The 13,043-nt window shown below is 37.7% G+C and overlaps 1 protein-coding gene across 5 annotated transcripts in view; it reads left to right on the top strand.

Moving 5' to 3' along the window:
* Positions 1-13,043, top strand: part of LOC143149144 (uncharacterized) — a 266,938-nt gene that overhangs the window by 38,913 nt on the left and 214,982 nt on the right. For all 5 annotated transcript variants that reach the window (XM_076316263.1, XM_076316267.1, XM_076316264.1 and 2 more), the window contains exon 2: positions 6,560-6,661. In XM_076316263.1, coding sequence (XP_076172378.1) covers positions 6,647-6,661 — 15 coding nt within the window. In that variant the 5' untranslated portion in view covers positions 6,560-6,646. The remainder of the gene's footprint in view (positions 1-6,559; positions 6,662-13,043) is intronic.

The raw sequence follows: 13,043 nt of genomic DNA on the forward strand, positions 1-13,043 counted from the left end.
AAGAAGAAACTGCACAAAACTGAAAAGAGTAAGAAAAAATCATATCTAATAAAATAAGTTCAAGCGTAATTAATACAGTTCAATTACAACAGATGTTTGCGCGGAACAAGTATATGAATTCAAACCTATAATTGTACACCGCGTCTATTCAATTTTTAATTACTTCCACTTTCTTTTTCCATATATTTAAACATTTTTCACGCGAAAAACTCAACTTTGTAGTAGCTCCGAAGTTATGAACCGTGCTCTTTGAAAATCAAATCTTTGTGAATAATTTTGCTCCCCGATATTTAACCTTTCATTTCGCAAAAATATAAGTTTTCATTTCAATATTGAACCTGGCAGAGAATCCGTAGGAATTGGAACGAACAACGTTCAGATTTTAATGGTCCATGGGAAAGCGCTGCCGGGAGAAACTTGACGTCACTTTCGCCTACTTAGGAAAATTTTCCCTCCACTCGAGTGCTCGTATTCGTTACTATCTTTTTGGAATTCCCTGTCGCATAAACGCGCAGAAATAACCGCGTTTCTGTTGCAGGCGGATAATGCCGCTCTCAGAATCCACGAAGCGACTCGATACGGTCCACAGCTTTTCCGTGTTTCGTTTTGAATTAGAACAAGGTCTTTGTCTATGAGTCATTCTATTTCGAATCGGGTGAATACGTGGTGCAACTATAACTCGGATCTGGACGTAATCCAATACCGTGCATACGTTTAAAATTATAGCGAAACCGTCAACGTGTCGTTCGCCATTTTTTTCGTCTGTCAAATGACCATTAATTTGATGAAAGATGGACGCCTCGTATGGTTACTCGGATGACAAATCAAACTGATCTTGACGTTTACCGATCGTAGATGTCTTAGACGAGAGCAATAAAAACTGCGTCTGGGAAAGATTTAAGTCGTCATTGTACACGTTTCGCTTTTACGAGTGAAATCGAAACCTCGATCTAAAAATGATCGATGACAGTTTCCATCGCGTCAAGTAATCGATTACTTTGACGCGACGCTTTGATAGATAAATTTAGAGTTCGATTTCAAGGATGTGCTACACTCTTAAGGGCCCAAGAAATCAATATTCGTCGTACGGTTAATCTTCGAGTTACGCGGTTTCGAGTTACACATGGATTTATAAATACACCGTTGTACTATATCTTGTGCACATTTTGTATCCGTGTGTCTGTTTAGAAATTAAACAAAGTTCTTTTTATCAAACTGTAGATACGAATTTGTTCAATTTTCATTTACTTTCGAGATCGTATACCAAACGTATTACAGGAAGAAAGAAAGAATTAAAGGGAATAAGATTTAATTTGGTATAAATTTTAAACATTATTTAATACGGTATACTTTGATCGCGAATACCTTAGCAATGAGAACAGGTCATCGAGCTTTGGATATTTCATTGGGTAGGATTACTTTTACGCGTAGAACACCTGAACAGATTTCAGTGTCAGTATATTTTCGATTCCACGAGAAAAGTGTAGGAACGAACGGTTTAATATTAATGAGTCGCAGCATAAATTGAGAATGATAACGTCACGGTGGAATTGCTATGATATCAGAAAACATTCTTACCCATCTTGAATACGAAATTATTTCATTCATCGAGTGATCGATTCGCAGTCTGAATTCTTTCGCGAGTAGAGTCAAATATCCGCTCCGAGCTGCAGAAATGGTTTCTCGACAAACTTTTTTTTCTTCTACAAATCTATCTTCTTGTCTCTGTTGTCTTATCTCAGAATTGTGTACCATTTCAAGAAGTAAATGACGAATTGTAAATAAATCTTGATCAACCTTCTTCCACCGCATAAACGATACATAGAATTTATCTTCTCGTCGTCCTACGAATAGAAACTGTCATCGATCGTAAACTTTATACAATTATATATATTGTCCATTGCGAAATTTGTCAAATTCTTAAATATTTGCAATTTAGCTATTTTTGAACAAATACATAATTATAGTATATAATCTTTCTCAAAGAAATTTCTGTGCGTATACTTTACAAGAATTACTTTTCATAACAATTCTGACATACGTCTTTTTTATCAATCTAATATTTTCGTCGAAGGTAATTGTCTTTCTTCTAGAAGGTCACGAAGATTCTTTCTTTACGAAGGGCAATGGAAATTGTCCTTCGTTATTTGCCTCGCAACACCTATTGTAAACTATAAACATTCGCTGCTGGTTATTCTGTCGAAAACACTTTTCATTCACACCCAGTCACACCGATATTTATCTCACACTTACACTTCGATGTGACGAAAATTTTCACGCGTCCCTTTTCCACTGTCCACTGATAAAGCGCGGAACCTTCAAACTGCTTGGTATCATTTCCTGTACGAAACGCGCCAGCGTACGGAACATTTTTCGTCGTCGGGGAGAGAACCGTTTTAAGTGATTCTCTTTCATCGTGCGTTCAAGGGGCCGGAAGATTTTAATTCGTCGCTCGTCCACGGCGCAAAAACACTAGAATTTCGTCGAGTATCACGATTTCGGGGCTGTACATCTAATAGAACGTGCATACATATGTACAACGAGTAGCAGTGGACTCCCGCTGTTCACTCACGGAACTACTAATTCCGCATTTTCTCTTTTTTTGTTCTGCGCCCGTAATTAACTCAAAAATGCTAACACCGTGGAATACGAGAGCGTAACGGCGCCGTGGAGCCTTATTTATTTTTTGTTGCTTCTTCGCGCCCGCGCGCGCGCGCGCGTCCTGAATGCAGCTCGCATAAAATTCCAGGTCGCACGGGGGGTTGGGCTGATGTTATGTTAATACAACGCGCATTAATTGAATACTTTGCTTAATAATTGCGCGGAGAAGAAGCCGAGTCGATACTGGCTGCGCAAAGAGGGAGCAATTATCCGGTCATTGATGGATTTTGAATATTAATTACAGCAGGAGTAAACGGTGTTAGTTTATGATAAGGAGCGTTGAATACTTGTGGACATTGCCAGTTCTTTCGAAAGACGAGAATTTGTAATTAATGTTGCGCGTACACCGGATCATTCTTGTGTTTTTAACGAATGAAATGTTTAAATGTCTTATTCTTTCACCGTTCGATACAATTTATACGACAAAGAAGTCGAGAGTCCAAGACTAACAATTGCATTCATTTTTATACGTAATTTCCTGAAATGATTTTATCGCTTCATTTCGTTATACATATTTTTACTTATTTCGAGTTACTTTATTGTTTAGTGAGATTTATGACGCGTGTGTGTAATCCAAATGAATATGTAATAAACGAGAATATTTAAAATCGATAGAGGAATTATTTAAAATACTATAAGAAGTTTGTACAGAATACTGAATATATTAGTACAGAAATACTGAAAAAATTCATCGATATTATCTCTAATCGAGATAGATATATCAATGAACAGGGAATTTAAGATTGTTCGGCAATTCTTTCATTGAATCCTTCACGTAAAATATAATTTAAATTTCCTCGAGCATTGATACATACGTGTTGATTTTATTTCACGATACACGTAATTTTGTAACGACAATTCTTTTTTATTCAGCATTTACTGAGCGTTCGATAACTCACGAACAGAGTACGTATTTCACTCTGCGCGTCTAAAGTGAACGAAACAGAAACGTGTTCGGTACACGTGTTTATTTGTTTCATTAGAAGAAGTATTATTTAATACATTTCGACTTTTGCAATTATAAAACTCACGATAGAGGGAACGAGTTGAACGAGATGAAGAATATGCCTGGATGCATATTAAAGGTGAATGGTTATTTTATTAATTCTTCGCTGGATGAATTCATTTAATTGCCCGTTGCGCAATACTCTTCTGCGAAACTTCTGCTTCGATAGTAAAAGATTTGCAAACGAGGATTCGGTGGGAAATGTGCTCCGGACTGTTGAGAAGAATAATAAAGATATAATGTTATGTTTCTAAATTAGAAGCCTTAATGAATCATTTGTGACATTTAAAAATTTCGAACAATTTCCAAATACAAGGGAAATACTGTCAAAAATTTAGAAAGAAAGCCAATATGTGTAATTGGACCCTCTATCTTTCGATCTTGTTCATTTTTTAGAAATAACAATAGATTGCATCTATTAATGTTTTTGTTCGGTACTAGGTAGTCTCTGATTCAAATTCGATGATCCATTCGATGATATATCAAACCGATAAACAATTAAATGCGCTTTTTTCGAAAATATCTTGCACTTGATGCTTTATTCGATACTTATTATTGAATTAGTGGTCGTCAGTAGATTAATTGTGGCTGATAACGGATCTGGCACTAATCGTGTATAATGGGTATCCGATAGGTCGAAAGTTTGGCATATCAATCTGTCTTAACCACGTGTTCAACGAACGACTCTGCTAGACTAATGAGTCATCTCCATTTCGACCAGCGACCTGCGAGTATTTCCATAATTACCGTTGTAATGCACTAATTACGAAACAACAAGAAAAGCGAAGAGAGCAATCGAAATGCAATAATTTTCTACAACAGTAGCAAGCGAAAAGTAAATAATTAAGAGTGTACTCTATGATTTGATTATTCTCCAACTTCGATTAACGTGCCGACATGTGTCGTTAATTTTTATGTTTATTAATTCTCTGTCGGGCCAGTTTTTATAATTATGTTATTCCCTTGTAACAATTGTTTACGCGGATCAGGATTTCTTTTCGACCGATTTGTTGTAATCGTGATAATTTAACCTTAGATTTTTGTAAAGCGTATGAAATTTGCATCGTTGGAAAAAATAAGTTGAAATTATTATTTGTTAGTAAGTTTCCTAGTTTTCACTGTTAACTTAAGTATATTTTGTCATTAATGAACAAATGAGAATATGTAACATACAATGATTGATCATGAAGAATATATATTAGAATTATACCTCAACGTTTCGGATCTTCTTCGGTGTAATAACAAAAATTACAAAATACGAGATGACTTCGTACGATGTTACTTTTTCCGTAAATACGTCGATGCATCTGCAAAGTGCAGATGCGATATTTTTTAAAACGAAGTCAACGTTTCTGTTTACACGTTTCAATTATTTATGTTATTCCGCGCATAAAAAGTACAGTGTAGAACATTGAAAAATATGTGAAATTACGTGTATTTTACGTGTATGCGCATAATTGAAAATTTTTAAATACGTTGGAAAATATTGATCTTTCGGATATATTACCGTATACTGTTCGTAAGAAGAATAAAGGGTAGACTCGATGCATGCGCAAAGAAAAATACGATTCAATCTTCAAAAAACTGTACAATTACATTTTGTAGAAAAGTCATTGGAAGCAACATATTATTACACTTCTTTCCGTACCACATTCTTCTATTACGAACCTTAAGGGGAATATAATTGCATCGAATTGCACTACTCGTGCTACACGTATAAACTTTTATTCGCTCTTTTTACTCAACGACTTTATTAACCACAATGAACGAGAAAAAGAAATGTAAATTTAAGTATACGAAAACACGACATACAGTAATAGAGAAAAATAACCCCAATTGTTAACGATAAAAACTACTATAATTCTAATTACATCGCGAAAGTGATATCACAACCAGGATCGAAATCACGAATTACATTTCCAACGTGTGCACTCGATTAAAAGTCACCGTATTATTTATTCTCAACCTTGAACCGTTCTTCCGTTCGACTGCACTAATTTTTCGATCAAAAATGTCTCCAACGCATAGAATTCCTGTCTGACCTTACGATGTAACGAGATCACCGATAAACGGCTTCGAGAGCAAAAAAGATGAACAATACATTACGAGGACGCGAAGGGTCGAAACAGACCCAAATAACTCACCAAGTTTAATATAGACACGGTCGTAACTCCGGTAACGGCTCCGGGAACTTCACCCGAAGATAAGTCCGTGTCGTAAATTTCATCGAGAAATGTACGAGCGCGGCGGCACGAATCGTACAATTACGATGCCCGACATAAAGGGAATTCTGTAAAATCCATGACATGGACACGTGGTCTCGTTATCTCGTACCCCAGGCGCGTCAACATGAAATTATGAACAGAATCGCGGAACAAAAGAACGATCCCCAAGGGGGTCGGTAAAGAGACGAAGATCCGGGTTAGATTCGCGCGGGCTCGAGACCACGTTTCGCGTGACAAGCTGCTGGGAATCCAATAGGCGTCGCGCTTTACTTCCCTCGTTCTTTCTTGGAGGAAACTTTGTTAACCTTGCCGGTGCCTGCATCGGCAACAGGCGGTTCCGCGCTCGCTACTTCGTTAGGCCGCGCGGATGAATGCACTGGATAATTAAAAGCATGCCAGCGCAGGGACCTAATGCGAATCTTAATTACGATTGTACGTAGCCGCGGTGAAAAGGCCAGGCCCTGGTTCCGTCGCCGTGGCGTTCTAACGCCTCCGAAGGATATTTATATAACCCAATTTTCCGAAGCCGTTCCGCTATGTTAAACAGCAGCGAGCCGCGGGTGTCCGCCCGTCGTCCTCCCCCTACCCTGTTCACTGTTGCTCTAAAATATTTGCCCGGCAAACACGGCCGCACGGTTCACCATTAACCGGTGCAAAAATTTTTCAGGAGAAGCTTACGGCGCGTTGCACCGGGCATTTTAAGCTGCGCGACTGCCGATTCGACTGGGCTGGATTTTAGACCTGGAGAGTATACATGGTGAAAGTTCTGGTGAGTTTACACGTTACTGAATTTTCATTGCTCTACGTTTCAACTACCGTATGTACGGAGTCTAATGGAATATGCGTGACCCACTTCAGGGATACGCCACTTAAGGGGCTACTTTGGCCCCGTTGGCTCCGAAATATCGCTTTTTCGCTCGTTACAGTTTCTTCGAGTTTTATCGAAACGAGACAGAGCTTCCACCGAGTGCAAAAGATGCTAACTAATTCCGTTCATTGTTTTACGTTACACACGTAACGGAGCATGCGTGACCCACTTCAGGGGCTACTTTCACCCCGGTGAGTCCGAACTATCGGTTTTTCGCTCGTTATAGTTTCTTCGAGTTTAGAGAAATGGAATAGAGTCTCCACCGAGCGCAAAAGATGCAAACTAATTGCGTTCATTGTTTTGTAGCCATTACACACGTAATGGAATATGCGTGACCCACTTCAGGGGCTACTTTAACCCCGGTGGGTCCGAACTACCGGTTTTTCGCTCGTTGTAGTTTCTTCGAATTTATAGAAATAATTGCGTTCGTTATTTTACGTTACATACTTTTTTCTAGATTTTACGCGCGATATCATTTTGCGTCCTTGTTATTCTTTCGTCGATCCTTTGTCCTTGCGTTATATTACTCTGGGGTACTACTTACGTGGAATTGATCGCGAATAGAAAATATCGATCGTCGAAGAACCAAACGCGACACAAGCCTGTTTTATATTTGTCCGGGAGTGTAATTAGAAACGTTGAAAAATAATTTCGGCAGCACGATCGCTGGTGTAGTGCAACATGCTTTTATCGATAGATCAAATATTCCATTGCGTTTCGCTTTTGAGAGATTTGAATCATTAATCTGGAAAATGTTTTTGAAACGATCGGCAAGTTACAGTTAGACAGGATCGAATATCATTTACAAAACTGAATGCAAAGTTTGTTTAATAAGTATTACGTAGCTCGGTCTAAAAGGAAACTGATCATCGGGATCAAAGGTCACCAGCATGGTATTATTAACTCCGATTCGTCGATCACGAAGGAACAACGGTTCTTGAGAACAACACCGAGTATTCCAAACTTGAAAAGGTGTTCGTTCATTGGGCTTCGTTGAATACAGTTATATATTACTATTTCGTACAAGATGTTTTCTAATCTTTGCAAATACAGAGGTATTTCGTATAACGATGCATATCGATTCGACTTGTACACAATTATATATTACTATTTCGTACGAGACGAATCGGTAAACACAGAGATATTTCGTATAACGATTCACATCGATTCGTCCTGTACACAATTATATATTACTATTTCGTACGAGACGAATCGGTAAACACCGAGATATTTCGTCTAACGATTCGCATCGACTCGACCCGTGTACACACCGGGCGTGAGGTACATTCTCACTTATTTGATTCGCTGTAAAGATATCGTTATTCCGTTCGTACGTACCGATACGCGAGATCGCAACCCAATTCCCAAGAACAGGTTTCCTTTACGCGGAAATTTCGCTCGTTCCGTCTCGCACCTCCAGAAAATGCGGTTGCTCGCGGTCGAAACGTTCACCGCGGAATCGTTGATAGAGTTCCGTTGTTCGTGGAACACCTGGTTGCGAACACTTGGCCAACACACGGCCGATGTTGCGCTGGTTTAAGAATGCTGCGTACACCGAACGCCCGAATTTCGCGAGCCGGTCGCGGGCCAGCGGTAACAGCCGGCGAACGACTCGTTTCAACGAACCCCTCTGGAAAATTACGGCCGTGAAAATTCCGCCTAGGGCTCGTTCGAAAGACGGGTGCGATTCGTCCGCGATCATCATCGGGAAATTGCCCCGTGAAACAATTCGGCGCACGTCGTTCCTGGGAACGATCACCGCGAGGCAAAAATATTAAAAGCGAATAAATATTAAACGCGACTCTCGTCGCGATCCGGAATTATATGAATATTCATTAGCTTATCGGCGAAGATAAAAATCGGCCGGGACGAAAATGAAAAATTACCACGCATAAATATGTATATACCGTTGTTAATCGTTTTTCGACGAAAAAGAAGGCCCGTGGAACACGTAGGACGCCGGTTGGATATAACCCGCGATCTTCGCTCCACGTTCTTGCGGAATTTTTATCGAGCCCCCTAAATCAACGTCGCTGTCAGATATCCGCGTGAGCAGGAATTCCAAATCGCTGGTAGGAAATTTTAATTAATCCGAGATTACTTTGATCAGCTCGCCCGGGGAAATGACACGCTGTGTGCCCGAGGATGTAACAAAATTGGTGCTCGTTCTCTGGTTTTTTAGCCGGCGCATAGCGGGCTTCCGCAAATTTCCCGAGAAAAAGGGGACCGTGATTCAACGCGATGCAACGCGACGTGGGGGCTTAGAAATGTAAATTTTCCTACCGGTCTATGTCCACGAGACTCGTTGCGCGCGTAATGTGTTTTAATTTCGTATTTGATTCCGATGTTTCCCGTCGCGATAGATACTGGGTGATTCCATTTGTTTCGACGCTTTATTCTCGTCGATAAATACGCGAGTTTTCACATTGAAAGTGTTCGATCGGTAATAACCTATCGATGTATGGTAAAGTTCTTTTAATTTTTTATGGTTTGTACAACTGTGTTTTTGTCGATAGTACCGGTAAATATTGTCGAGGTATGTTTATGGATCGGGAATATAAAATAGTTAGATAATACGATGACGTAGAATGTTTTGTTTCAATGTTTTCGTGTATCTGTGTTTGTATAAATGTGACGAGTACCAATAAAAGAAATTAAGATACAAAGGTAAGAGACATTCAAAGTGAAAAATGATTTTTATCGTCGTTCTTAACGAAACTTTTTTATACTTATTGTATGTGCGTTCGGTGTTGATTACAAATTAGTATTTGTATCGTTAGCTACTTCTCGATTTAATCCTTTATTTCTTTACTCTCCGATTTTACATTCATTCTGTTAAGTGGTTCACGAGCCATTGCTAATCGACAAAAACAAACAACCTCGAGTCTCGCGATTCGTCATTAGTCAACAAGAAACGTGAAGCTACGTGTCCTACGGATAATGCGTTAAGTTTAAATTGGATTGGGTTTGGAATGTTATAACAATTAACGCGAAACTCGCAACCGATACGAGTTTCCATCGCAAATGTTTGCGTTACCTGAGGAAATTTCGGAAAACATTCCCGAAATTTCGACAAACAGTCCGGTTCTGAAGTTACCCGTTTGACAAATGCAACAATTTCATACAGAATGTCTAGTATTAGGGAAACGAAAACGAACAACACAAGCATAATACGAGCAATGATATTTCGACCCCAATTTAAGTTATTTCCAATAACAATATTGATAGTTGTAGGAAGAATCTGTTGTTTAAAAATTTTAATGATCGATATGATGAATCACTTATTGGTAAACGTGTTAAGAACTTCTGTAATAATTATTTATTGAAGTTGTAAAATAAACGAAATCTTCTTACATATACGAAGTATATATGAACGATTACGACTAATAACCAAGAATGTTAGAAAACTTGAAACATTGATCGTTACATTGATTATTTATTCTTGTAACCATTGGCTTTTCTTGCATTATGTTCTCTTTTTGTTTTATACGTTTGACTAAAAGAGTTTCTGCTTTTAACAATTAATTAATTAACAGTATCCTTACGAAGAATAAGCATACGACTGCTTAGTCCTTTTGAGCTCTTTACTTCTTTAACCGTTCAATTATACTAACATTCTTTTTATTGTTAAAGTAACTAGGAGGTTAAGAGATCTGTCTAGTTTTAAGATTGAAAGAAAAAAAAAAACAATTCTTTCTTTTTGCATTTCCTTCAAGTTTGGAGCTTTGGAAACATGATCGTAAAGTATTAGGATGAAATTCGAAAGCCAAACTTGTAAGACTTTAAATCGAACTCCTTATACACTTTAACATTGTATACGAAACTTTAAAGCCGTTTTTCTCGAAACAACATTTCTCAAGTTCGATAACGTAATTTCTCGGAAACCAATGGATCGATTGACTAGAAGTTTTACATATACATAAAGTAAATATTCCTCCATCGTCCATACAAATATCAACTCGATATTCTTGAAGATTTTTTTACCATTAGAAGAAGTCAAGAAACTAATCCAAAAATTGAATCTCTGAACTCTTGGGATTTTTTATACATTTTGAAACGACCAATAACTATAATTATTCGGATTAAAAATTTCCTTCTTGGTTCTCTCAACCGTAAATACTTTTCTTTTACACGCTAATAAAATTCCGGTGGCCCGAAAAAACGAAACTAAATATATATACAAATAGTACGTGTCCAATAATATCATTCAAAAAGAATCCCAAAAATCAATCAATTTTTAGAATTTGGAACTAGATAGAAACCCCTAAATGAGCCATCTGCTTTTCATTTTCTTTCAATGTCTCCTTACGATATTTTAGTACAAACTTGTATAAATTTTTACCAGAGCAAGTGTACATTAATTAAATCTAAACACAATTGATTTTCTGTATCAAAAATAACAATATCGTCGCTTTTACGGTTAATTCAACCAATACATAAGTATCTGTACCAAGTGTAATTTAACAAACTTTCGTTTGTTCTTTCAGTCGTTTATAATTCTCCCAGTTTATTTACAAACGATAGAATTATCCGTACACATTAAACCACGACAGAACTTTCCCGCCAATTCCATAAATACAATCCTGTGATTAAAATTCAACTATTCTTTAATTATGAGCCAAAGGAAGCGTCTTTCTAAAAAAAATAAAAATGCGCAAAGATATCGCGAAGCGGATAATTGACCACAAAATTGTACGTTCAGAACTGGACGGGAAATGTTGTTGGTTCTCTGGAAAAATCCAGCGTTTCAAGCGTGAATCGAGTTATCGTTAGTCCGAGGTAACGGCTATTCGTCAGGTAGTGGAATTGCTTCTCGAAATGGAGTGCTCGGTTATAACGTACTATATCGGCAGTGCCTAGGTGCTATTTGAAAGTCAAATACTTGCGTGGAAGACGGTGGGGACAGGAAGGGAGGTGGCGAAGGGTTTCAGGAGAGGGTGAAAAGGAGGAAGAACCCCTACGAGATCCCAAGACATTTCATAGCATCGTGATATCTACCGCTCCTACGTAAACCGCAGACTTTATCCGATTAACGGCAGCTTCTATAATGGGAGCATCTTGCCAAATTGGCTATGGTTGAGTTAATTAAATTCAAATCGACCTCCCGTGTGACGCGTTTCTTAAAAATTTTCAGAATCGCGAAGTTGAGGGATCGCGCGAATCTCTGTCTGCTCAGAAGCGGAGAAATCGGATTCGTAGCTTCAATTTGTGTCTTCAGACTGGCGCACATTGTATCAATTATTTTGTTGCTATATTTTAGTTGATTTTGTAACCTGTTATCGTATTGTTGAAAGACGATTTTTGATTTTATATTTCGCTTCCATAAGGAGAAATACAATTATTGTTTCTTGATTTAAACACTTTATTTCACTCGATGCTTTGTACGTTGATACTTTTTATAACATCGATGGTTCGTTATTTCGTGTATTTGTTTAATACTTCAGGCGGAGGAGCACGACAAGAATTAAATGGTATTAAGAAACTTTGTACCGTTCGAGAACAGTATTATTCGATTAATTCTTTAACAATCGTGGACATCTTCATGGAAGATTGGTATTTGTTTGGAGATTCAGAGTATTCTCCACAGTTGAGGGTAATATGTTTCATTGTGATTCGATTACTGTATTTGTCACGAATTGGAGGACCTCTTTTGGAAATCATGTTTCAACGAATCAGTCTGGTGTGGTCGATTCTATATTGTTTCACGAGGAACAGAGGGATTAACTAACCCTTTCAAGGACCAATTGTTTTATGCGCAATAAACAGAAATTCAAATCGATATCGATCTTGTGGCAAAGTTATCGAGTTGCATCACTGGAAAATTTAATTATACACATTTATTCATAATTTCCGTGATCATTGTTGCGTTATAATACTAAAAATAGCTTGAAAATTAACTACACACTTAGGTATCAATATCATTGATAAGGTTAACATTTATTTTACTATATTTAGCTTTTTGATTTGAAAATATTATTATTATTTTCCCATTCGATATTGTGTAACATTCGGTAAATGCCTTTGTATCATTTTTAATGGTTACGAGCTCTTTTCCATCAAGACAAACATTCCTGAATTTCAATAAACGAATCACGAATAAAAAGAAAATAGTTCACTACGAAATACTGCATTCGTGTTGTTTGTTCGTAGCAAATTAATTTGTAACATCGGAATAAGGCGTTACGTGTATATACATATAATACGGTGCATGCTTTGGTGTATTTTATTTTGCTGTACAGATTAATTTATTCCATTTTCAAACATTGGTAATTTATAACCGTGT

Source organism: Ptiloglossa arizonensis, chromosome 7, assembly GCF_051014685.1.
Source record: "Ptiloglossa arizonensis isolate GNS036 chromosome 7, iyPtiAriz1_principal, whole genome shotgun sequence".
NCBI lineage: Eukaryota > Metazoa > Arthropoda > Insecta > Hymenoptera > Colletidae > Ptiloglossa > Ptiloglossa arizonensis.